This window comes from Panthera leo, chromosome C1, assembly GCF_018350215.1.
Source record: "Panthera leo isolate Ple1 chromosome C1, P.leo_Ple1_pat1.1, whole genome shotgun sequence".
Classification (NCBI taxonomy): Eukaryota; Metazoa; Chordata; class Mammalia; order Carnivora; family Felidae; genus Panthera; species Panthera leo.
The window spans coordinates 145,450,215-145,475,853 of record NC_056686.1 but is presented as its reverse complement, the minus strand read 5'-3'; the positions used below and the strand labels follow the sequence as shown (position 1 = coordinate 145,475,853).

Here is a 25,639-nt window from a genome sequence, read left to right as displayed (position 1 = left end):
CTGGCTCAGCAGTTGGTCTGCAGGGCGTCCAGCATCAGCACAGAGCAGGAGCCTCAACAGGGCCCTGAGAAAAGTCTCTCTGATGGGACTCGAGGGTAGAAACAACTTTATGTATACAGTTTAAGGTGCAGAAACACACAGCGACACCAGAATGATTTAATATGAAGGAAAGGAAGGGAGGAAAAGAAGCAAAGTTAAAAAATGTAAGTAAAAAATACAAAATAAATGCACATGGTATCCCAGTAAATGGAACTGAATCAAATTCCACTTTTTTCTCTATGCTTAAATAGATAGACTCTTTCAATGGACTAAATTCACCTGGTTAAAGATAGATTCTAACAGGAATTAAAATTAAAAACTTAATAAAAAATAAAGGTAGATTCTACCTATTAAGCATTAAAAAAAAAAAAAAAAAAAAAATCCAGGGGTGCCTGGCTGGCTCATTCAGAAAAGCATGTGACTCCTGATCTTGGGGTTCTGAGTTAGAGTCCCATTTTGGGTGTAGAGATTATGTAAATAAACCTTAAAAAAAAAAAAAAAAAAAAAAAAAAAACTAAAAGAATCCAGATACATGGTGTTTATTATAGGCATACTAGAGCAAAAGGATATGGAAAAGTTCAACACAATATGAAACAAACTCTGTCTCATAGGTTATATTTTCCCAAACTCACATGTGTTCTTTAGATTTTTGCCATAGATAAATTTTAATTTTTATGAAATCAGATTTAGCAAGATTTTCCAAAAGGAAAATGGCCTTTTTGGTGTCCTGCTTAAAAATACCTTTCTTACGCCATTTTTTAAAATATTTACATATACTTTCTTCTAATAGTTTTATGGCATTTTATTGTTAAATCCTTGGCCCACATGGAATATGACAAATAGAATATATATATATACATATATGTATATGTGTGCATATATATGTATGCGTGTATATACATAAATACATATATATATATTTAAATATGTATAAAAATCAGGGGAAGTGGATACTCTCACACCACTTATTAAATAACCAATAATGACAGATTTGAAATTCTGCCCTTATCATATTCTAAATTTTATGTATTTAGATCTATTTCTAGACTCTTGGTTCCACTTATTTCTCTAGCCCTTTGGCAAACTATTTTAATTAAAGTAGCTTTATAATACACTTTAATACCTGATAGATCTCTATCTAATCCTTTATCATTATTCTTTTTTCAGAATTAATCTGGTGAATCTCATAGGCTTATTTTTCCAGACAAACTTTAGCCCAGTTTTTCAAGTCCCGCCCCCAACTCCTGTCAAAGAAAATTGGTACATTAATTAAAATTACACTAAATTACCAACAAATTTTAGTAGGAATGTGCAATCTGGTCCAACCAGTAGTGTTCAGGAAACGGCAAACTTCCATAGGTCACAAATCTACTGTCCTAAAATAGGATTTCCTCTTCCCTTGTGGCAGTAGAAGGGGGTAGAAGCAGAAAGGGGTGAGGGTGGCCGACGTGTAATTCCCAGAATGCACTGTCTTCCCAGGCCCTGCCTCTTCTGTACTTTCTCTACAACGCACACACTTCCTCCCTTTCGCAAACCTTTACTTGTACGGAAAAGTGTTACTGGTGTCTTTCATCAATGTCTGAGAACCTTGAGGCTCTCTATAAGGTTGAGACACTTGTCAAAGCTCATGAAGCTAGCAAGTGATGAAGCCAAGAACTTGATCCCACTTCATTGTAATTGCATAACCTGTGTCCTTAATCACAGGGCTATCCTGCACTAGACGTGCAAGAACCGTAGTGAGAATTCAGGAACTACCAGCCAGATACCATTTGTAAACTAAAAGTAAATACACAGTTCTGAAAAAGAGAACTACAATTAATGTTTCCCTCCAGCAAGAGGCAGCCTCCTCTGGAATTTTAATTAAAAGCCATAAAGGCTAGGGGCGCCTGGGTGGCTCAGTCGGTTAAGCGGCCAACTTTGGCTCAGGTCATGATCTCGCAGTCCGTGAGTTTGAGCCCCACGTCGGGCTCTGTGCTGACAGTTCAGAGCCTGGAGCCTGTTTCAGATTCTGTGTCTCCCTCTCTCTGACCCTCCCCCGTTCATGCTCTGTCTCTGTCTCCAAAATAAATAAACGTTAAAAAAAAAAAAAAAGCCATAAAGGCTAACTTTATAAATTCGATTTTAAACCAGAAATGTACTAGGTGATCCCTGATACATGTAGGTAAAGTCACATAAGAGAACAAAAAGAACTGGGGGAAAAAAAAAACCTTGAAAAACCCGAAGGAGTGTTTCTATTTATCAGATTCTTCTGGTTCCAGCTCTCTCTGGGGGCAGAGGGCCTTCACCTGCCCAGACACTAGACTCGGTGTTAAACAGAGAAGCGATTTCTATTGCTCCTAGAGACCGACAGCAGAACGTGACAAGAACTGTGCATATTATGTTTATAAAATCATATTCCCAAATGCAACAACTGAAAATCGATTCCCCAGAAAATGCAGAGGGTAAGAATGCAAATACATGTTCATTAGGAATACTTCATGACTTCTTCTCTGCCTTCTATAGTCTTTTATCCATTACCAAAATTGCATTTGGGCACAGTATTTTATCAAAAAGCTTGTGCAAACATTTCTATACAAGCCCTTTAACATCCAATGGTTCCCCAAAACTTTGATGTCCTGAAAAATCTAATTATTACTGGTAACTTTAAAAGATCACAGTAATTTATTTTTGTCAAATGTGACTAAAGATTAATGGATACAATCAGGAATAATTTGGTAAAAACATATCAAATGCAGAGAAAGCAAAATTTGTTGTTAAGTGAAGCATCAAATATAATAAAAGAGCAAATTCCATGAATGAACAGCAACAATGCACAATTCATTAACCAAATGCCCATGATTATTTCACACTTCAGAGGGCTACTGATATGATCAGGAATTGTAGTAAAAGGATAAATACAGATTAACTTCAGGATGTCTATACAGTTTAATTATAAATCCTACCCCCCAACAGCTACCAGCATAATAAAAGAAATACAAACTAAGGTTTCTCCACCTTAGTGGAGGAATATTCCACAGATACAAAATTTCATATACATATAATAAGATATTCAATTGTTTTTAAAGACAGTAATTCTTAGCTGCTACTAACTACAAAAATTTAAAATCTGGTCAACATTCAGGCTCTAGGGATCCTTCTCTTCTCAAAATCCTCCTCCTCACCATCATCACCATCATCACCATTACCCACGTCATCTGCTAATGCACCAGTTAATGTCCAGATCACTACCGAATATCCTTCCCTGCCCAAAGAGAAAATGTTAACTGTTCAGCAAATACTAACAAATCATATGCTCCTGGAGGACAAAGCCACGGCGTATGAATCTTTTTATTCTCAGAGCTTGGTCAGTATTTGACTCAAACGGTTTTACTTTAAATAGAAAAATAAAGTAAAACAACAACAAACAAAAAACTTGAAACCTAAAGAATAATTAACTAGACTATCTTTGGGATGAATTCTTCAGCCATTAAGTAGAATGAATACCATACACCTAAGAGTAAATTCCACCAGGTATGAAAGGTAACTAAGTCTAAGATGGCTATGGCAGTAACTTAAGCTGAGAAGAATTATTCCATGTAATAAATTATTACCATCAAGTACGAAACTGCAATAAATATTGAGCCTTACACAGTAACTAAAATAATCCAGACTAAAAATTCCTTGCAGCGGTGCCCAGCCCAATTGGATACATCTAAGGATACCACAAAGAACTTTCTCCAGGAGAACTGGTTCTAAAAGTCTTTTGCCTCCATGTTAATAAGGGCAGCTATAGGGGTGCCTGGATGGCTCGGTGGGTAGAGCATGCAACTCTTAATCTCAGGTCACGAATTCAATCCCCACGTTGGATGTGGAGCCTGCTTAAAATAATGATGATGATGATGATGATGATGACGATGGCAGCTATAAATACTACCTATAATTTATTGAGCTTCTATTTTGTGTGACAAGCACTATTTTAAGTCATCTTCATGAATACACATTTAATGTTCCCAACAATCATTCAAAGAAGGTATTTTTTCCTTATTTGGAAGACAAGGAACCCTCCAGAAATGAAGGAATTTGCCCAAGTAAATGCATGTGTGTAGTCACATCTATAAATACATCTGATAAAGCTGCTGAGCCAGGATATGTGCCCCGATTTCTGTGACCCAAAACTCCACACTAATAATACCCACAGGCAAAAATCAAATTATTTTATTAAATATATCATATGGAACAGCATTGGTGTTCCATACTAAAATTTCACTCTTTATATGTCATGTTTCCATTTTTTTTTTTTTTTTTAAGTTTCTTTATTTAGTTTGAGAGAGAGAGAGCCTGTGCATGCACACTAGCAGGGGAGGGGCAGAGAGAGAGGGAGAATCCCAAGCGGGCTCCATGCTATCAGTGCAGGGCCTGACATGGGGCTCGATCTCACCAACTGTGAGATCATGACTTGAGCCGAAATCAAGAGTCAGATGCTTAACCAATGAATGAGCCACCCAGGCACCCCATGCTTCCATTTTAAAGAACATTTCATCATGTCTTTCCTAATGCTGACCAATAAGATACCTAAGAGAACTACAGGTTAGCAACAGTCTTTTCCATCATAAAGTCACATAAACTCGAGTTTCGCAAACTGAAGTCCATATTTCACTGGAAGAAACACTTTCAAGAGATACAAGAATAAGAAGAATTATTTTAATAGATTAACTCATTTTAATAAATCTTTTCTACCCTTCACTGACATACATGTGATTTCGGATGATATACGAATATTTTTATTTCATTAAAATGTATTTACTTTACGTGATTAGAAAGAAATAGCCAGAACATCAAATTAATGAATTCAAAGGAACTTAAAGTCTTCTTTTTAAAGAAATTCATTTACGTGTAAAGCACAAGCTATGTTTAATTTTCAAATTGTGCAAGTGCCTATATTCAAAAAATACGAAGGTGCCTCACAAAGGATGGAAAATCAGGAAGTACAGCAGAAATGGGACTTTATTAGCTTGCAGCGCGTGCCGCAGGCTTGCCTGGGGGGGGGTGGGGGGCGGCGGGGGGGCGGGGGGTGGAGAGTGGAGGCAGACGAAACCTTTACCTGTAATATACCCATCCGCGCTGGGACTCACCTCTGGTGACAGCATCCAGGGCACAGCCACATCCCGTTGCTCCACCTCCGATGACGAGGATATCAAATTCCGCCGTGTTTTGCAAACTCAGTAGCTGAGCTTCTCGGGAGGGAGGCTCCCTGTTAACAGGTTCTGAAACGCACTCCGCTGCTTGCACATAGGCCAGGTTCACCTGGTGTAAAAGTCCACAGCCCACTGTCAGTTGTTCATGTGCAAAGCCAATGTAATACACCCCACGGTATACTAAAAGAAGAGATTTGTAATGGAGACAAGCAATACCAAAGCAAGACCATAGTCCACAGTCCACGTGGAGTTACAGGACCAACTGCCCTATAGAAAAGTCCTTAAAATCCAGGCGGTATTTTTTTTTTTTTTCAACTTTCATTCATTTTTGAGAGACAGAGAGAGACAGAGTGCAAGCGGAGGAGGGGCAGAGAGAGGGGGAATTACAGAATCCAAAGCAGGCTCCAGGCTCTGAGCTGTCAGCACAGAGCCAGATGTGGAGCTCGAACCCACGAACCGTGAGATCATGACCTGAGCAGAAGTCGGATGCTTAACCGACTGAGCCACCCAGGCGCCCCAAGGTGGTATTTTTTTTAAATAAGTCCCCACTACTTAGGCATGGAACACCTGATTCCAGACTCAATATCATAACTGCTTGTTTTGGTTTTATAACGAGCCAAGTTCAACTATTCCCCACACTGTACAATAATTCCCAAATACCTAGTCTAAGATAATTTATAGAAGAACATAAGGAAATGCTTTATCCCGTAGCAATAATTCATTCAGATAACATTTAAAAGTGTTGAAAGGAGGAGGAAAAAAGCACTTTATGCCCTTCTGCAATTTCTTAAAAGTATATGTTCTTTATTCCTTGATTCCTCTGACAAAAATAAATTCTAGAGCTTGGACGTCTATGAGTTTAGGTCACTATAATTAAAAACGAATCTGTTTAATACAAGTTGTTGTCATGTTTAAATAATCAGCTATGGCTGGGGTGCCTGGCTGACTCAGTCGGTTAAGCATCCGACTTCGGCACAGGTCATGATCTTGCAGTCCGTGAGTTCAATCCCGCATCGGTCCCTGTGCTGACAGCTCAGAGCCTGGAGCCTGCTTCAGATTCTGTGTCTCCCTCTCTCTCTGCTCCTCCCCGACTTATGCTCTGTCTCTGTCTCTCAAAAATGAGTAAGTGTTAAAATTTTTTTAAATAATCAGCTATGGCCAATGGAAATAATATTTTTTAAGGATTTTAGTCAGAGGTTTCCCCTTAAAATGTTTTAACATAAAATTATAGATTCTATATTTAATATACACTATTTCAATTTTTGGAAGCTTTAACAATAAAATAATTAGTGTCAGCTCTAACCTCCCCGTGAAAGATAATGACCTTCCCTTTTTCTAGTTTTTCTTTCATTAGAATGAACGTTGTTATCCTTAATAAAAAGTGATGGTCTTAAAAAAAAAAGTAGCTACCAGAAGTTACAGTGAAAAGCCTAGAAAAATAGATAAGTAAATGTGAATACAAGGTTTGATCACTATAATGAATAGTGCTGACCAGTGCTGCTGTAACAGTTATTTATCCACAGGTATGTGACTTGTATTTTTCTTTCCTCTAAATCACAGCATCAGTGTGATGCTGGCAATGTCTTCCCGATTCTGCTGAAGGGACCACATACGAAGCTCGGAACCACAACGCCCGAGCTTGTTCAAGAGAAGGTGATCCTAATTCCACCCAAGATATTGTTCTGATAGACCATTTTTTTTATTCATTTAAATAAAATAAACCAAGCTGTTTCTTAAACTTAAATTTAGTTATTGTCGGGCTGATTGGATTTCTACAAAAATAAATCTAGAAGCCACAGGGTACATTGAAGGAAACCTGGGTCAGAGGGTCCTAGCTCAGGTCTTACCACTCTTGTGTACCAGTATGTGACTTTCGACACATTATCTCTCTGGGCCTTGGTTTCTTCATTTGTAGAATGGGATAAAACTCCTGTGATGTCTCTAGCTCTGTATCTCTGAGTTGTCCTCAGTCTGAATGGATTAATGATATGAGCGTAGTTGGTAAACTATAAAGTACCACCATAAGGTTGTTGTTATTACTGTCATTAAATAATTTAATCCTTTAATGGCATATAAAAGGGAGCTTTCAAAACATATTTTGCTAAGTATCATGAAAACAAAAGATTAGAACCAGGTGTGATAATTTTCAGGCTATAATTCAGATGCAAGTCACAAAAATCTTACTCTCCTTTATATAACTCCTCCTATTATCTACTAATAGGCATTTCCCCATGTCACATTTACGTACATTTAAGGTAACTAAAATGTAACTGCTATGGTTCTGTGGGGAACACGATATCTGTCTGTCATGGGCTTTGCCTTCTATCATCAAAGAAGGAGGAGGAAAGACAAGAACAAGAGAAGAGCAAGAAAAAGGAAGAAAGAGAAGAAGCATATATATATATATATATATGTATATATGCACGATATACATATATAAAAGTATGTAGAAAGAACAAATGCCAAAGTAAAGCAAAGAAGCACCAGGCCATAACCATCCTGATGAGGGAGGGAGGGTCTTTCATTTGAGGATTCAACTGGGCCATGGCAGATGGGTAGGACGTGGACATAAGACTGACAAGTAACTAAACTGCCAGAGCACTTTCACACATCAAAAACATCAACAACAACAACAAAAAAAATTCCTGACATTTTCTGCTTGGTAAGTTTTATAGAAATACTCGAGAAATAAATTTAAGGACTATATCATGATATAAGTCATTAGAACTTGGTAATACTAGGAGCCCCCTGTTTACTCTGCCAACAAGTCATAACTAGGAATATTGAACTCAACTGAATTTCCTCAGCAAGCAGGCCAGGTCTGATGGGCACTCCACCTGTTTTGTGGCCTTTGCGCTCTTCGAACTGCACTGTTGCTCCATTTTGTCCCTTGTCTCATCCTTCCCCCCAGTAGGCTCTATCCCACCTCACCTTAAAAGTTAAAAAAAAAAAAAAAAAAAAAAAAAGTTTCTTACATATGCTTTTACCACCCTAAAAATTCTGGAAAGACCTGTATACCCTTGCTTTTTCTACCGCCTCACCTCCTACTCTCTCAGCCAACTGCTCAATTCATTCTAATCTGCATTTTCACACACATACCACCACCACCAAAGACTGACTCATGTCCACTTTGCTGTGAAATCCAGTGAGCACATTTTATCCCTCGTGTTAGCTGTCACCTCGGCACACAATTTTCTGTTCGCTGGGAGACAACGAACTGAACTGAGCTCTCTCTCCAGCCTCTCTCAACCACTCTCTCCTAGTTTCCTCTGGAGGTCCCTGTACTCCCTAACATTACATACTGACGTTCCCCTTAGGCCTTTCTCTAGAGAATCTCTAGAGAATTTCTTCTGCCTCCATACAGTCATATGACTTCCAATTATACTTCCCTATCCCAGAACCCAGATATCAAACTACCTATTTGGTACCTCCATTTGGATGCCTCACATATATCTCAAGTTTGAACTGATGATTTTATCTCCCCAAACCCTCTTTCCTGTCAGTGTTCATCAGAAGGAACCATTTTGCATCTAGTTGTTTGCGCCACTCTCTTCAGTCCCGTTTTTGATCAATCACTGAGCACTGTCACTTTCGCCTCCTAAAAAAATTCTCAGTCCCAGTCACTTCATCTTCACTTCCACTTTTCTTCTTCTTTTTTTTTTTAAGTTTTTTTAATGTTTTTATTTATTTTTGACACAGAGACAGAGCATGAGCAGGGGAGGGTCAGAGAGAGAGGGAGACACAGAATCTGAACCAGGCTCCAGGCTCTGAGCTATCAGCACAGAGCCCGACGCAGGGCTCGAACTCACAGACCATGAGATCATGACCTGAGCCGAAGTCGGACGCTCAACCGACTGAGCCACCCAGGTACCCCTCTTTTTTCTTTTGTTAATGTTTATTTATTTGTGTGTGTGTGAGAGGGAGAGAGAGAAAGAGAGAGCAAGCAGGGAGCATCAGAGAGAGAGGGAGACAGAGGGTTTGACAGCAGACAGCTGATGTGGGGCTCGAATTCACGAATCGTGAGATCATGACCTGAGTCAGAGTAGGACAATTAACTGACTGAGCCACCCAGGTGCCCCGTCACTACCACTTTTCAAGTCAAGGTATCTTCCATTTCCTCTATACTAATATGATATCCTCCCACAGGTCTTCACATATTCACCAAGGCTTCCAAGTCAGTCTCCATACTGCAGCTGGTGTAGTCATTTTAAAGCCCAAATAATGTCGTTTCCATGACATTAAAAGCCTTCAAGAGCTTCCAATTTCATTTAGGTTATATGTAAGCAGCTTATAGTTTCTAAGATTCTTCACAGTCTTTTAAAGTAGGTTGAACTTAACCAAAAAAAGGAAAAAACTGGACAATACCAAGTGCAGGTGAATGTACAACATGACTGGAACTCTCTTATATTGCTGGAGGAAATAGAAAATGAGACAGCCATTTTGGGAAACTTGAGTTTCTCGTAAAAGTAAACACACACTTACCATACAACCCAGCAATCCTCTCCTAGGTAATTACTCAAGAGAAATCAAAGTCTGTGTTCGCACAAAAACCTGCAGCGAATGCGTACAGTGCCTTTATTCACAACTGGTGAATGGCTAAACTAATTGCGACGTGTCTATGCAATGAGTGATAACTGCCAGTCAAAAGAACAAACTACTGATAGACCTAACAACATTAATCTCAAATGCATTCTGCTAGTTAGGAGTCGGCAGATCATGGTTTTCCACCCAAACGTGTCTGCCATCTGTTTTAATAAACAAAGTTTTACTGGAACCCAGCCACACCCAATCACTCGTGTATAGTCCATGACTACAGTAGCAAAGTAGAGAAGTTGAAACAGAGACGGTATGGCCTGCAGACCTGAAACATTGACTACCTGGGCCTTTACAGGAGAGTCTTCCCATCCCTGTGTAACTGAAAGAAGTTAGACTCAGAAGTCTACAGCTGACATGATTCCATTTACATGACCTTCTGTAAAAGCAAAAGGATAGGGTCAGAAAATAGTTCAGTGACTGTCAGGGTGTGGGGCTGGTGGAGTGATACACCGACTACAAAGTGCATGACAGAAGTTTTGAGGCTGGAAATGTCGTGGTTATATGATTCTATGTGCTTGCCAAAACTATTAGAAGTGTATATTATAAAGGGTGAATTATACTGCATAATATAAGTTATGCCCCAAACAATATCTCAATAAATTTGACTTTCAAAAAAAGTAAGTAGACATGTACATAGCCAACAGACACATGAGAAGATGCTCAACATCACTAACCATCAGGGAAATGTAAATCAAAACCACAATGAGATATCACGATACCTGTCAGAATGCCTAGTATCAAAAAAAGACAAGAAATAACAACTGTTGGCAAGGATGTGGGGAAAGGGAACCCTCATACACTGCTGGTGGGAATGTAAATTAGTGCAGCCACTATGGAAAACAGTAAAGAGGTTCCTCAAAAAATTAAAAATAGGAATATCACATGATACAGCAATTTCCACTTCTGGGTATCCATCTGAAGAAAATGAAAACATTAATTGAATGGATAAAGAAGATGTATTGCATGTGTGTGCATATATATGTAATATCATATTACATATATGTTATATATTTCATTACACATACATATGTAATATGTGTAATATTACATTATATATATTTCATATATGTAATATATACATAATATTCCATTACATACATTATACATTCGATTACATATATATATATATATGTATATATATATATATATATATAAAACTCAGCCATAGAAAAGATAAAATCTTGCCATTTATGATAAAACAGATGGACCTTGAGAATATCATAGTAAGAGAAATAAGTCAAAGACAAGTACTATATAGGACATCACTTACATGTAGAATCTAAAAAACAAAACAAATGAACAAACAAAACAGAAAAAAGACTCCTAGATACAGAGAAAAAACTGATGGTTGCCAGAGGGGAGGGGTGTAGGAGATATGGGCAAAAAGAGGTGAAGGGGATTAAGAAGTACAATCTTCCAGTTATCAAATAAATAAGACACAGGGATGTAACGTACAGCATAGGGAATATAGTCAATAATTTGTAACAACTTTGTATGGTGATGGATGATAACTAGACTTACTGTGGTGATTATTTTGTAATGTATATAAATACTGAATCACTATGTTGTACACCTGAAACTGATATCATACTGTATGTCAATTATTCTTCAATTAAAGAAAAAGTGAGTATGTATATAGTATTTGTGTCAGGCACTATTATAAGCGTTTTGCCTTTTTCTACTCATTTAATCCTCTATTAACCCTATGAGTTAAGTACTCTTGTGATGGCCATTTTACAGAAGTAACTAGACAAAGAAAAGTTAAGTCATCGGCCCAGGATTAACACAGCTCGTATACAGAAGGGCTGGGAACCAGCCCCCGCAGTGTGCCCACAGACCAAGTTTTATATTGCAACACCACATTGACAGCATATAATGTGAGAAAAAAAAATAAACAGACTTATTAGTTGTAATAGGATGAGATACCACCAGTTGCCAAATGCAGGAAGTTTTTGGTTTTATGGTATGATTTTTTCGTGGATGTGTTCCTGAAGAGTTCTTCCAAAAACATTTTTTTTTAAAGATACAGCACTATTGAGGGGAATTTATTTAATTTGACACTACATTTAAAGCAACATTTTATTTTTGTTGATTTTTTTTTTTCCCATAAAAGCTGGGAAGTGTTGCAACTGAGAAGTGAAGCACCAAGTTTATTTCAGAGGCAGTAAACACAGCCTAAGGCCCTACTTGTCATAATTATGACAAGAGAAAGACTCATATGGCTTCACATGGCGTTGAGTCTCAAAAACACATCTGCACTCCACCTTCTCTAGAATATCTTGACTGAGGGGAAATAAAGAAGAGAAAAGCAGCCAGAATAAAACAGCAGTGGTAAGTCACAACACCCTTTAAGAACAGAGGTACAGTAAAACCTTGGACTGCAAAGACCTTGTTCTGAGAGTGTTCCACAAGATAAGCAAACATTTCTAATACATTTTTAACTTGATAAGCAAACATTTCTAATACATTTTAACTTGCGATACGAGTAGCACATGCCTCCGAATGTCACATGATCACAACCGAGCCAATGGTTCTTTCTCTCTCTCCCTCTCCCTCTCTCTCTCCCCGCCTCTGTGGGATTGTAGGTGATTGTCTCCCATGCTCAGAGTCTGGGTCTCAGGCTGTGCAATGTTTGGCAGAAATCAGTGATTTTTCAGAACGCTGGAAGGTGCCCACAACTGTCACTAGCATATTTTTTGTCACTTCAAAGCACCTAGGGACAGTCCTTTGCTTTTCCATACACGAGTAGCTTAGGAATGCTTTGCTTCATTCTAGGTCAGGCTGCCTGCAGATATAGACCCTTTCCTTGGCTACCTTATTGCCAGTTACATTAAATAACAGTGTATGACAAGAGTTTATTAATACCGTTAGTGACATGAAAGTCATCCTACACAATAACCCTCCTCTCTCGTCCCCCTCACGCCAGCCAGGAAGGTTTTCAAAGGTAAGTATAGGGTACTGTGTTCATTTTTCTTTATATTTTGTATTTTATTATTTTGTATTATATTCCAGTACTGTAATCATTTTTATATGAATATTTTTGGGTTGTGCAACGAATCATCTGAGTTTCCATTATTTCTTATGGGGAAATTCACTTTGATATACAAGCGCTTTGGATTACAAGTGTGTTTACAGAACAAAAACCAAGGTTTTACTGTATTTGTGCTCCACATCTTCCCAGACCAGCTCTTTCGAAGGCAATTTGTTTGAGCAGGAATCTGGAGGATAAGCTCCACTAAAAGACTGACTCAGAGATTCTGGGAGAAATCTCGGAATGGCAACATGCCCTAAGTTATCTGAGAGACCAAAACTCTCACAGGACACCTCAGCCACACCACTTACTCATGCAGTCAATATGTAATAGAGGTCTTCAGAGATTCTATAGAATGGAGGCCAAACAAAAAGGTAAAGAGGCAATCATAATATTGCTGAACAGGCAGAGTTAAGTAGAGAAGAGGCTACAAGAGCCACAGGAGGCATGCTTAATCCAGACCCGAGAAGGTTTTCTGGAAATCATAGCTACATCAAGTCAAGAATGGCTAATGGGCATTAGTTAGATTAAAATGCCAGGAAACGAAGTGAGAACGGCATGTGCTAAAACCAGAAGTCATGCTAATGCATTTCTTTGCTCAGCACACTGCTTTCTTAAAAACATGTATTACACATCCAATATTAAAAAGTTCCTGTATTTTATACACAAATGAGGATTTCTGAGATAAAGCTGCCAAAACTGCACAGCAGCTGCTGCCCTCGGGCAGGGATTGTGTGTTCTTATTAGTCCAGGGCTCCCACTCACTGATTTCATGCTTTTATCTCACCAGTCTGGCCCCCATACACATAGAAGTTTGCCGACCCTGGTCTAAAGACAGGATAGGCCAATAATTTGATTCAAGATCAAATGCCTAATTCAGCCACTGAATCCAGAAGAAAGGAGAGTCCAAGATAAAAAACAAACTTCCTTTTGCCCAGTAGAATTCTAACCACAGCTCCCAAACAAAAAATTCTTATCCTAGTGGAACTGGGAAAATATTTAGTATTACTCTGATATTGTTATTTCTGATATTTAATCATGATCATCTATGGGGAAGTGGACTTTTTTAAAATTTATAAGCAAATTTTCATCTACACTGTAAAAAGATGAAATTCCTCCAGAATTTTGATAGCAAACACATAGTTTTTGTCAAGAGATTGGCACCTGTGAACAGAGAACTGAAAGTTAAGTTCATCATCTTTGAGAGTTTATATCCCACAGAACAGAACAGGATTCAAAACGCGATCAGTTTTACTATGTCTGTGCACCATTAGACTTGCAAATTTAAAAAAAAAAAAAAAAATCCTAGACATTTGCAACTTCAGGTGAGACCGAAAACAAGATCTAATAATTAGTGTCTATTTCTGAAAGAAGTGCATATTCAAAGACCACACGCAATTAACAACCAGGTTGTCCTGTAATCACGTGCAGTAATAATTGGAGTATAAAGTAGGGTTTCATGCAAATCACTTTATACGGCAACTATCTCTCTCCCGTATCGTGTGATTCAATCACATCTTGGTAACGGAACTGTTAGAGTTAAGGGAAACTGCCTGGCCTTTTGTTGTCACTGAAAAAGACCAACAATATTTGTATTTTCCTGGAAAGGAAACACAACCTGCATCTCCTTACGGGGAATCTTAACATGTTTTAATGGCCTTCACCTCCTGAATCACTTCGGGACTGCGAACAGTTATGTCTTTTCTTGTACTTACATGACAGTGAGCAGCATTTCTCCCTGTGAGCATACTCAGTGAGGGACTCATGATTACTCTGTGGGAACAGTTGCTAATGGGTAGACTGTCCTCTCCACTGGGGACCAGAGAAGAAAAAACAAGTCCTTCCTTCTGGGGATGGCTCAGATGGGAGTGGCAGTGCACCTACAAGGTGTTACCCCGCCTTTAAGTGGCTGCCATTCATTTGAGATATCACAGAGAAGCTCTCTGAACAGCTCATGATATAGCCAAACTATTAAATTGCAAAACTTTTTCTTAAGTTTATTTTTATTTATTTTGAGAGAGAGAGAGAGAGAGCAAGTGGGGAAGGGGCAGAGAGAGAGTGAGCCCGAATCCCTAGTAGGCTCAGCACTATCAGCACACAGCCCAACAGCGGGCTCAAACTCAGGAACCGTGAGATCACGACCTGAGCCAAAATCAAATCAGACGCTTAACTGACTGAGCCACCCAGGCACCTCAAGCTGTATAACTTTTTTACAGCTGAAAAAGCGGCAAAACCCTTTGGCTCTGTCTGAATCTACTTCAGGTAAACTCACATCATAACTGATTACATGATCTGAGGTTTTGGGGGGATATGTGTTACTGGTTTTCAAATAAATATTTCAGAAAAAATGTATTTGGAGTTGTCTCAACTTGATACTGCTCTACTAACAGCTCTTCTAACAGCTGTGCTAAGAACCAGAGGATCTGGAGAGGAAGCCTGGGCTCAGGCTGGACAGAGGGGGAAGAGCCAGTCCTGGGGTCTGCCCGGCTGCTACTGGTCCTCACACTCTAATGAGCTAGCTTCTACAGGTCTAACAATTACCACAGAACAGAGGCATCCTTTGACCACTAAGGAAAGTGAGGTTAGTTATTCCTTGTGCAGGTAATGGAGACAATCAGAATTTGATCCCAGGTTTGACTCCATATTCCATGACCTCAGCTGTGCTAGGCTCTCTTTGTACGTGTAGCTTATCTGGGTCCCTTGATCCACCAGCCTCTTGGGCACCCATAGAGCAGGGAGCCATCAATGACCATCAGTGAAATCAGAAGTCTTAGGGAGTCTGCCTAGCCCGTGGCCAGCTGCACTGGGCAGTCAAGTTGACACCCAGGGTTCCATGAAATAGCACTTTTTCTTAAAAACCTCCCCAACACATACATCTGGAAGTGGATACAGGGGGTTCATCCTTCCCCCATCTGTCTCAGGTGAATAAAACTCTGACCCAATGAGACAAATGATCATTTCTCAGCTTTACAACCCAGATGGCCCTCAGCTACATTTTACCTTGATGTTCAAAATAGTTCTGGGTCAAATTTGTGATGCACACTTTCCATTTCTCTTGTGGATTAGGTCTTCAAATATACACTTTTTTATAACATTTCTAGTTTCTACTCACAAGCATATAATTAGATCTAAGAATGTCTTTGTTGAAAAACCACAAATTGCAAAATAAGGGAAGCGAGTAAAATCAACATCGCCGATTTTCTTCTTAATCTGCCCAAACTCTACCTAGAGGAAGCTGTCCTAACACAAACATAATTTAACTATTAAGCTAGAAGATGGGGAGAAGGAAAGGGAGTGAAGGGACTCTCCCCAAAGCATTTATAGAAAGTTTCCTCAGTTCCACAATATCCTAAAAAGTTTCTTAAAGAGGCCTCAAAATGAATAAATAGTTGAAAATGAAATGCAAAGTCAAATCAGAATGAATGTCAATGTTGCTCAGTTAGCAACAGCCTAGAAGCTCACCAGCTGTCAACGCTAATCATAGCTCAGTCGTTGACTCACTGTGTGACCTCTAGCAGTACAGTTAACCTCGCTGATTTTGTATGCCAGCAATAAAATAGCATTGCAAACTCCTCGAAGGCCTGATGTGAGTTATAACTCAGAGATATTGCCATGGCCCCGTGTTGAGAGCTAAGTGTTAAATAAAAACCAAAATTATAAGGAAGATGATAGGATGCTCTTCAAAGAACATTTCCAGCTCTGCCTGCATAATTTTAGTGCTCTGATGAAACATGCCTCTGAAGAAACGGTTAACCATATAGAGGAAGTAAGAATAGTTCAAACTGGCCTTATGGAAGATACAGTGTACTCATAGTCCTCATCACGCTTTAGCTATCAGAGGCAACCCCAACACATTCCGTTGTGTTTCTAGGAGAAAAACAGTTCTTCCAGGAATCTATGCACAGAGTTCTCAACGAGAGAAGCAAGTGAACGGTAGAGTCTTTGGCCTATACTCTAACAATAAAACTCTCATCAAAAGAAATGCAGCTTGCTTGTCAATCAAATTAGAAGCTAAAGTCAGGACACAGATGTAATGGCTAGATGCTTAAAACGTTTTCTCTTCCTCCAGAGAACACTGCTGGATTGCATTTCCCTCCCACCCTCCCTTAGCATTGGGTGGAAATGATCCAGTGGGTCAAAAAGTACTATAATATGTCAGAGCCACATAGATCTCTGAATGATTGCCACAAGCAGGTCCCCCATCTATCTTCACTGAACTGTACTATGAGGAAGAAATAAACTCTCATGGTGATAACCCAGTGAGCTCCGGCAGTTGTTTATTACATCATTAGCTTGCTCAAATTAATACACAACTATGAGATATGTTTAGCATTACAACCCAAGATTCACAACTCACCTACCCTGCATACAGTCTATACATAGTTCAGAATACTCCCTTCGTGGATAAAGACCCATCGTTTACAGAAAAATAAGCCCGTACATATAAAGCTCGAAGGACAATCAACTGATGAATGGATAAAGAAGATGTGGTGTATATATACAATGGAATACTACTTGGCAATGAGAAAGAATGAAATCATGCCATTTGTAGCAACGTGGATGGAACTGGAGAGTATTATGCTGAGTGAAATAACTCAATCAGAGAAAGACAGATACCATATGTTTTCACTCATATGTGGATCCTGAGAAACTTAACAGAAGACCATGGGGGAAGGCAAGGGGAAAAAACAGTTACAAACAGAGAGGGTGGGAGGCAAATGATAAGAGACTCTTAAATACAGAGAACAAACTGAGGGTGGATGGAGGGGTCAGGCAGAGAGGAAAATGGGTGATGGGCATTGAGGGGGCACTTGTTGGGATGAGCACTGGGTGTTGTATGTAAGCGATGAATCACAGGAATCTACCCCCAAAACCAAGAGCACACTGCATACCCTGTATGTTAGTCACTTTGACAATAAATCATATTTTAAAACAATAAAAGAAAAAATAAAGCTGGAAGGACAGATCATCAAACACAAGCCCCACTAAGCCACAGTGCAAAGACATTTCTACCTTTATATTTGATATAATGCTGAAGCCACAGCTCTTTAAGCAGGCAGATGGGACCAAGGAGCCTGTTACTTAACCACTAATCCATTCTCCTCCTTAATATGCATTTTTCATTCGGTATCTAACACTATCGTTCCCCACCTAAACATTAAAGTCAACAAAAATGAAGACTGTTTCAAGAACAGTTGCCATTACAGAACTCCGTAAGATCTTTTTAAGAAAAAGGCTGTTTATGAACCCATGAAAATGCCTCTGGAGATGGTTATTAGAACAAACAAGTCTCGTAGCTGGAACTAAGTTAAGATCAATCTGGTAAGCATATAGCAAACGTGTCATGTAATAATTTCAGCTACATCAGTGCTCAGGAAGATTATACTGATTTCAAAGCCACAGATACTCTTTAGCTTAGGAACCAGAAGAATATTTATAACTGAGGTTAGATTCTTAAAGATATTAAGCATGCTCAAAAAGTAAATAAACTGTTACATCCAAAGATGCTACTGAAAAGTAATGTGAGTGGAATTTTTTATAATTCAAAATTTCTTAACTGACATCACGTCTTAAGTACTGTGCTTATGATTTTAAATTTTATCTGTGTGTTTGTTTATTTTATAGGCTTTATTCTGTATAGCAGTTTTAGAATTACAACATTGAGAAAAAGATCCAAGGGTTTTCCATATACCTTCTGCCCTCATACATACTTTGCCTTTATCAACAACATTCACCAGAATGGTGGTTTTTTTTTTTTGTTTTGTTTTGTTTTTTTAACCAAGAATGAACTTACATCGACACATTAGAATCACCTGAAGTTGACAGTTTACTTAAGAGTTCACTCTTGGGGTGCCTGAGTGCTCAGGTCATGATCTTATGATTTGTGATTCTGAGATCCACATAGGGTTCTCAGTTGTCAGCACAGAGCCTGCTTTGGATCCTCTGTCCCCCTCTCTGTCTCTGCCCTTCCCCTGCTCATTCTCTCTCTCTCCCTCTCTCTCTCTCTCTCTCTCTCTCTCTCAAAAAAAAAAAAATTAAAAACACACACACACAAAAAAAAGAGTTCACCCTTAATGTTGTACATTTTATGGGGTTGTACAAATGCATGATAACATATATCCATCATTATAATATCACACCGAGTAGTTTCACTGTCCTAAAAATCGTCTGTGTTCTGCCTATTCATCTCCCCCACACACCCTGGGGGCAATCCCTGATCTTTTAACTGACTCCAATAGTTTTGGAGACTCCATAGTGGAGTCCTTCCATTCTCATTTTTTCTTCCATGTCTCTTTGTGGCACAATAGTTCATTTCTTTTTAGTATTGAATAATAGTCCATTGTCTGGATGCACCACAGTTTGTTTATCTGGATCTTCACCTACTAAAGGACATCATGCTTGCTTCCAAGTCTTAGTAATTATGAATAAAGCTGTTAGACACACTCCTGTGCAGGTTTTTGTGTGAACATACTTTCCAAGTCTTTTGGGTAAATATCAATGACAGTGATTGCTGGATCATACGGGAAGAATATGTTTAGTTTTGTAAGAAACTGCCAAACTGTCCTCCAAAATAGCTGTACCATTTTGTATTCTCACCAGCAATAGATGAGGCTACCTACTGCTCTACATCCTTCACCAGCATTTGCTTATGATTTTTATTTCTCTTCAACAGATATTCATCTGAACTTCATGTTTCTCTACCCTCTACCAGCTTCTCTCTCCAGCAGTTAATAGAAGCCACATTAAGCCAAACAAAAGCTCAGCTATGTAAATAAATCTAGTGTTACAGCATTCTTGCTACGCCTAATAGGGCTAGATCTGTTTCATATGTTCATATCCTACATCAGGGGAAGGGAAAGTATTAGACAGATACTAAAGACCTGCTTTGTGACAGGTATCATGATCACTGGCTTGTATACACTGACTTGGTGCTTGGCAGGGGGGAAAAAGAAAACCTAGGATTAAATGACATTAACCTACTTTATGAAGAAACAGGAGTTCTGAAAACTTGCATTAACTGTGCACATGAACAGGCTCACCAAAACCCCTCCACACTTGTGTAACAGACAAATTCAGGAAGCTAAATATCTGTTCAATCGGGGGGTCCATTAAAATAAGTCCCAAAGTTGATCTTACTTTCACTAGAGATGATCATTCTATTTTTACTCCTTCTCCATTCCCATCTTTTATATTTGGAGTGGCTGGTATATAAGTCAAAAGGCTCTGCTTTATTAGAATCTCTTACAAATAATGTATCGAGAAGAGACCAAAATTACGAATTAAAAAAATGTGCTCAAAATTCCTATGGATTTTAACTGTTCATACATCACTTTGCCTCTCATTAGCGCCATGTATTTTTCCTTCTAAGTTTTGATGATACTAACAATGGAGGTAATATAGTTTTACCTGTAATTCAACTCACGTAACCCATCACCACAATCATTTCTTCATGTTCCCCTAATTCATGCACATAGCAGAGTGAATTCTAGTATTTTGTAAGCCATTCACAAGTATAGTAAATTACTAACTCCTACAAAGTAAGAGGCTATTTTGCAAAGCATAAAGATCCTGTCAATAATTACTAGTACTACATCAATGACTGGAAAATAATAAGCCTAATTGCATTCCACTTCAAGCTAAAATGATACAAGAGAATCTTCCCTCCACCCCCCCAAAATGGACCTTGTTAAAAATAGTTTTTCATATGTTTCACCATAGAATTCCAAAAAATAGCATTGTACTATGTAAAATTAATTTATCAAAAATGCTCTAGTCACATAACTTTTTAGAAACATATCAGCCGTATAAATCAAGCCTGTCATAACTCATAAAAAGCCTAAGGGGGGAAAAAAAAAAGAGAAGAAACAGCAGGAACTTCAAGGAATTTATTCCTTACAACAGAAAACAGAAAAAGAGTTTAAGTCAATAATTGGGATTGTCCACCTGGTTATTGGCTCATTGTCAGATCAGGAAGCAAGGCAAAGAGAAAACAGAAGGTATTTGTACACCTGCTTTCTAGCCATTCTCTTACAACCTCAGAGGAAGGACATACCATTGCTGCAGATCTCAGAAGTCTTAACAAGGTAGCCCTGAATGCAAGGATCGCCAGGAACAAGAACAACGTTCCTGCCGCTTACAGCCACACTTTATATTCGTATCACCCGGGAATCCAATACTAGGTCACACTTTTTGAAAGCCTACTATGTTCCAGAAACTCTTTCAGGCTTTATTGCTCTTCAACAATCTTGGGAGGAAAGTACCTTTGTTCTCCCTATTTTACAGACAAAGGAAAATGAGGTCCAGAGAACTTAAGAAAACTGTCCATAGTCTCTTAGCTCTTCAGTAGAGCTAAGTGTTGGATACAGGCAATCTTTGTCAAGATCGTACTCTCGTCCCGTATGTTATATCGCTCTCGAATGGAAGGAAATTCAATCAACGAGAATCTCTATGTTCCCTGATTCCAATACAATCATTCCTCAAACTGAAAAGAGACCTTGATTTCCATACCCTGAAGCCCATTCCCTGCCTATGCAAGGTACAGGAAAAAAAAAAGAAAAAAGAAAAGAAAAAAAAGAAAACTTTCGCATCCGGGCTTTGAGAAAGCTCTCAGTGGTTTTCAGGCCTCACCTCAGAGCTGGCTCACAAAGCCCACTACACCTTCAGAGTGGGTAATGGAAGGAACAAACTGAGTATGTATTACGTGAGAGGGCCCAGACCTAAATAGAACTCAGACCTAAATAGATCTTTGTTACATCAACCACACCACTGGGGTTAGAAAGAAGCCCACACCATCACACCAGTGTTTCCAGTTAGACCTAGAAGGTATGAAATAAACGTTGAGTTTAAAAAAAAAAAGTTTCAAAAATTCCTTTGGTCTATAATGAAAGGCAAAAGCCTGGGGCAACCCTCAGTCAAATCTTTGCACACCTACCCTGTTTTTGCCCCATTCTCCCCGGCCACCCGCCTTCTTCCCACCTCCCTGAGGAACCCTCATATGCAACCCCAACTTTAACACTCTCTACTTCCGCTCCTCACTAAAGTTTACTGGCTCTGAAAGTACCCAAGGCCTTCTCTCCTAATTTCAACTCCCCTCTCCATCCATTCTGGTCTCCCATTGGCTTGAAATTAGAAAAGAAGACGCACCCATGAAGTAACACTTTCCCTTCACTAGAGATAAAGGAATCACTAAAGAGCATCCTGTCCCCAGAGGAAGACTGGATGTCTTCCAAGTCCCTTCCAATCAAAAGTTTATTATTAAACAGACCTCTAGTAAATAGTGAATGGTAAATAACTTGCTCTCAAAACTCAGCACACCACTGCAGAGGTGCTTGCTTGCCGCACCCCTGGTGGGGATTCAAGTGGTAAGAGGTTTAGACCCACTCCTCAGCCTCCTGGTCCTTGGAATATAGCTGGTCTGGGGAGAGGAAAACCAAGACTTTGTGGAAACTTAATCACCTATTTGTGGGTGAGGAAATAAAAGGAGGAAAATGAAACGAATAGGAAGCCTCTCCAAGACCACTCAAAAAAAACCCTACATGCGTAACTGAAGCGAGCCTGAAAAGTGGATGCCATTTGTGGCCACAAAACTCCTTTTCTGCAGGGATACACGGTCAAAAAATGTCAGCCATCATTCATCCCTTTTCCCCCCTCAGCTTCCTCACTGGAATAGGAAAATTAGGTTGCTCCAGCTTCAAAAGAAAATAATAATAATAATAATGATAGTAATAATTAGTGATATCTCCTTAAGTCATGATATTCATCCCTTCTAACTCTGATGTATTTATCTCACAAGGAAAAAAGTCTCTAGGCTTCCCTTGGGTCAACGACGGATACACCTGATCACTGAAAAACAAAATATAAATTTTCACAATATGCTCGTATGAGGGAAAGCCATACTATGAAGTGAGACCAAAAAATCATTACTATCACCTCTAACCCCCAACTTGCCTCTGGAAATGCCAGAGTCTCCCAAAGGTCTCTATCTCCTCACCTACAATAGCTTTTATTCAAGCAAGTGGCTAAAAGGTAAGTGAACAAGATCTTATTTGATTTCATAGTGTTTTCTGTTTAATAAAAAAAACCAAAAACTGAATGTATAAGAGCTTTCCTTCTATTATCCCCCTCGCAAATACAAGGTAATTAAACTGTAGAATTGATTTCAAAGGCTTTGTGTGAGCTGGCCTGGCACGTAAACACTTAGACACAGCACTGTCTTAGTCAAATGTGCTTTAACAATTGACCAACTTTTACAATCAACCCGTTTGTTTTCAGAACGGGTATTTAAGGTAGGAAGCTTCGTGCTCCAGCTATCAAATGAGCACCGGTTAGGAGTCAAAGGAGACACAACAGTAGGTGCGGGAATGCCAGCAAAATGTGCCTGGACTTGAACTCGACAGATGGCTTTCTTATACTTCAGTATCTTGTACTTTCAACACCAACTTATTCTTAAAGGAGAACAATTTATCAGTTAGAATCATCTTAGAAGACTGAAAAAAATATAAAAACACAAGCCCATACTTGAAGCATTTTATTGCTCTGCAGAAAAATGGAGCATTTTTAAGGAGACAGCTTCTACACAATGTAGCCAAATAATGGGTATTAAGGGGCAGATTTTTTTCTTGACCATTGAAAAGCCCCCAGAATGGCTCTGATTGGCAGATATTTTCTGAGAAAGGACAGCTGAGGCCCCTGGTCATTTTATGTCAGTGGCTCAAATGAGTTGTCTCCCCTCCCCCCTCACCTCCCCTCTCTCTCTCTCTCTTTTTTTTTTTTCCTAATCCCTAGGGCTACATACCAACCTGCTACCCAAAAATATGCTCATGGTAGTGGCTTTAAGGGACAGGAATCACCACAAAAGAATGCACATGCTTGGGTGAAAGTCTTATGCAACTCATTGATTGAATATGCCCATGGTGATTCTTCTCAAAAGAACTTGTCAGATTAAAATTATAAATGACTTGAAACTGCTGGTATCTGTTTCATTTCGCTATTAGGGTGGTCAGGATGTCTAACTTAGGAAGGAGAAAATGGCAAAATGACCCAGAAATCAAAAGACCCTTGTTTTGCCTTGATTTTACTGACTAAAATTCATCCCTACCTTGATTGATTAGAGGCAGTATCGACTGTTCACTCTGTGAGATTAAGAAAAAGCAAACAAACGGGGGCACCTGGGTGGCTCAGTCAGTTAGGCGTCTGACTTCAACTCAGGTCATGATCTTGTGGCTTGTGAGTTCGAGCCCTGCTTTGGGCTCTGTGCTGACAGCTCAGAGCCTGGAGCCTGCTTCGGATTCTGTGTCTCCCTCCCTCTGTGCCGTTACCCCACTCGTACTCTGTCTCTTTCTCTCTCTCAAAAATAAATAAACATTAAAAATTAAAAAAAAAAAAAGAAAAAGAAAAAGAAAAAGCAAACAAACAAAACATATGAAACAGTATTACCCAAGCACAAAGTAAAGTTATAAACTCTGAAGTAGAACATGCTCGCTGTGGGTTACAGAGATAAATCGCGTACAAATTTGGCAACATTATATTAGATATTGTGACCTCTGGTGCTGGCATTTGCCAGTGTCATTTCAGATGGCCCTGGTAAAGATGGCAGAAGTAACCCAATCCATTAAAGCCCATGTCCCAAACAGAACTGCACTTCTGAAACAGCTTCAGCAGAAGCAGCATCTTTTCACACTTATTTTTTTTTTTAATTTTTTTTTTTCAACTTTTTTTTTTATTTATTTTTGGGACAGAGAGAGACAGAGCATGAACGGGGGAGGGGCAGAGAGAGAGGGAGACACAGAATCGGAAACAGGCTCCAGGCTCCGAGCCATCAGCCCAGAGCCTGACGCGGGGCTCAAACTCACGGACCGCGAGATCGTGACCTGGCTGAAGTCGGACGCTTAACCGACTGCGCCACCCAGGCGCCCCTTCACACTTATTTTTAAGCAACCGAGGCAACTGAGCCTTCATGAGGGCAGCCACCACAGCCTTAGTGTTGAGACTGCGTAGGTCACAGCGTTGAGACGGGCCAGTGCCCACAAAGACGATGGCTTTGCTTGTGATGTAGGTCATAGAAATAGCAGCTCCCACCTTGTCATCGATGGTATCAAATTTGGTAAGGACGATGCCATCAATGAGCCGAGGCGTTTGAGCCATAGAATGGTCAGCCAAGGCTCCGTTGAATTTGCCCAGCTGGTCCACGGCCTCATTGCCTACTAAGGCCTCCCCCACAAACAGCACCAAGTCGGGTGTGCTGACAGTAATGAGCTTAGCCAGGGCAGTCATCCGAGGGGCATTCCTTGCATGCAAGGAATAGTGCATCGGGGGCGCCTGGGTAGCTCGGTCAGTTAAGCATCTGACTCTTGGTTTCAGCTCAGGTCACAGTCTCACGGTTTCGTAAATTCAAGCCCCGCATCTGGCTCTGCGCCGGCAGCGTGGAGCCTGCTTTGGAATCCTCTCTCTCTCTCCCTCTTTCTACCCCTCCCCCACTCATGCTGCCTCTGTCTCCCTCAAAATAAATAAATAAACTTTAAAGAAGTAAAAAAATGAAAACTAAAGGAATAACGCATCGGGCGTGATCCATGAGTGAAGACTCGCTTCCTAGCAAGTCAGTCAATAATACCTGCAAGGCATACACCTGGGGAAGCCTCACGGGCAATGTGCTCACAGGTAAGAATGAAAAAGACTAACACAACCTATTCAATTCTGTCTGTCTTTAGGAAGAAGCACTAAAAATGAGCCTTTGTGCATGTGTCTGTTTTGTGTTTTGTTTTTAACTATAAGCCAACAAGTTGATTCTTCTTTTTTTTAA

The 25,639-nt window shown here is 39.5% G+C and overlaps 1 protein-coding gene across 5 annotated transcripts in view; it reads right to left on the bottom strand.

Annotated features, from left to right (window-relative positions):
• GPD2 (glycerol-3-phosphate dehydrogenase 2) overlaps nucleotides 1-25,639 on the bottom strand; it is a 219,336-nt gene that overhangs the window by 77,519 nt on the left and 116,178 nt on the right. For 4 of the 5 annotated variants that reach the window (XM_042948829.1, XM_042948830.1, XM_042948831.1 and 1 more), the window contains one exon: nucleotides 5,151-5,322. In XM_042948829.1, the coding sequence (XP_042804763.1) occupies nucleotides 5,151-5,322 (172 nt within the window). Of the gene's footprint in view, nucleotides 1-5,150; nucleotides 5,323-7,060; nucleotides 7,171-25,639 lie in introns of those variants that run through there. The other variant, XM_042948832.1, reaches the window with a different exon arrangement.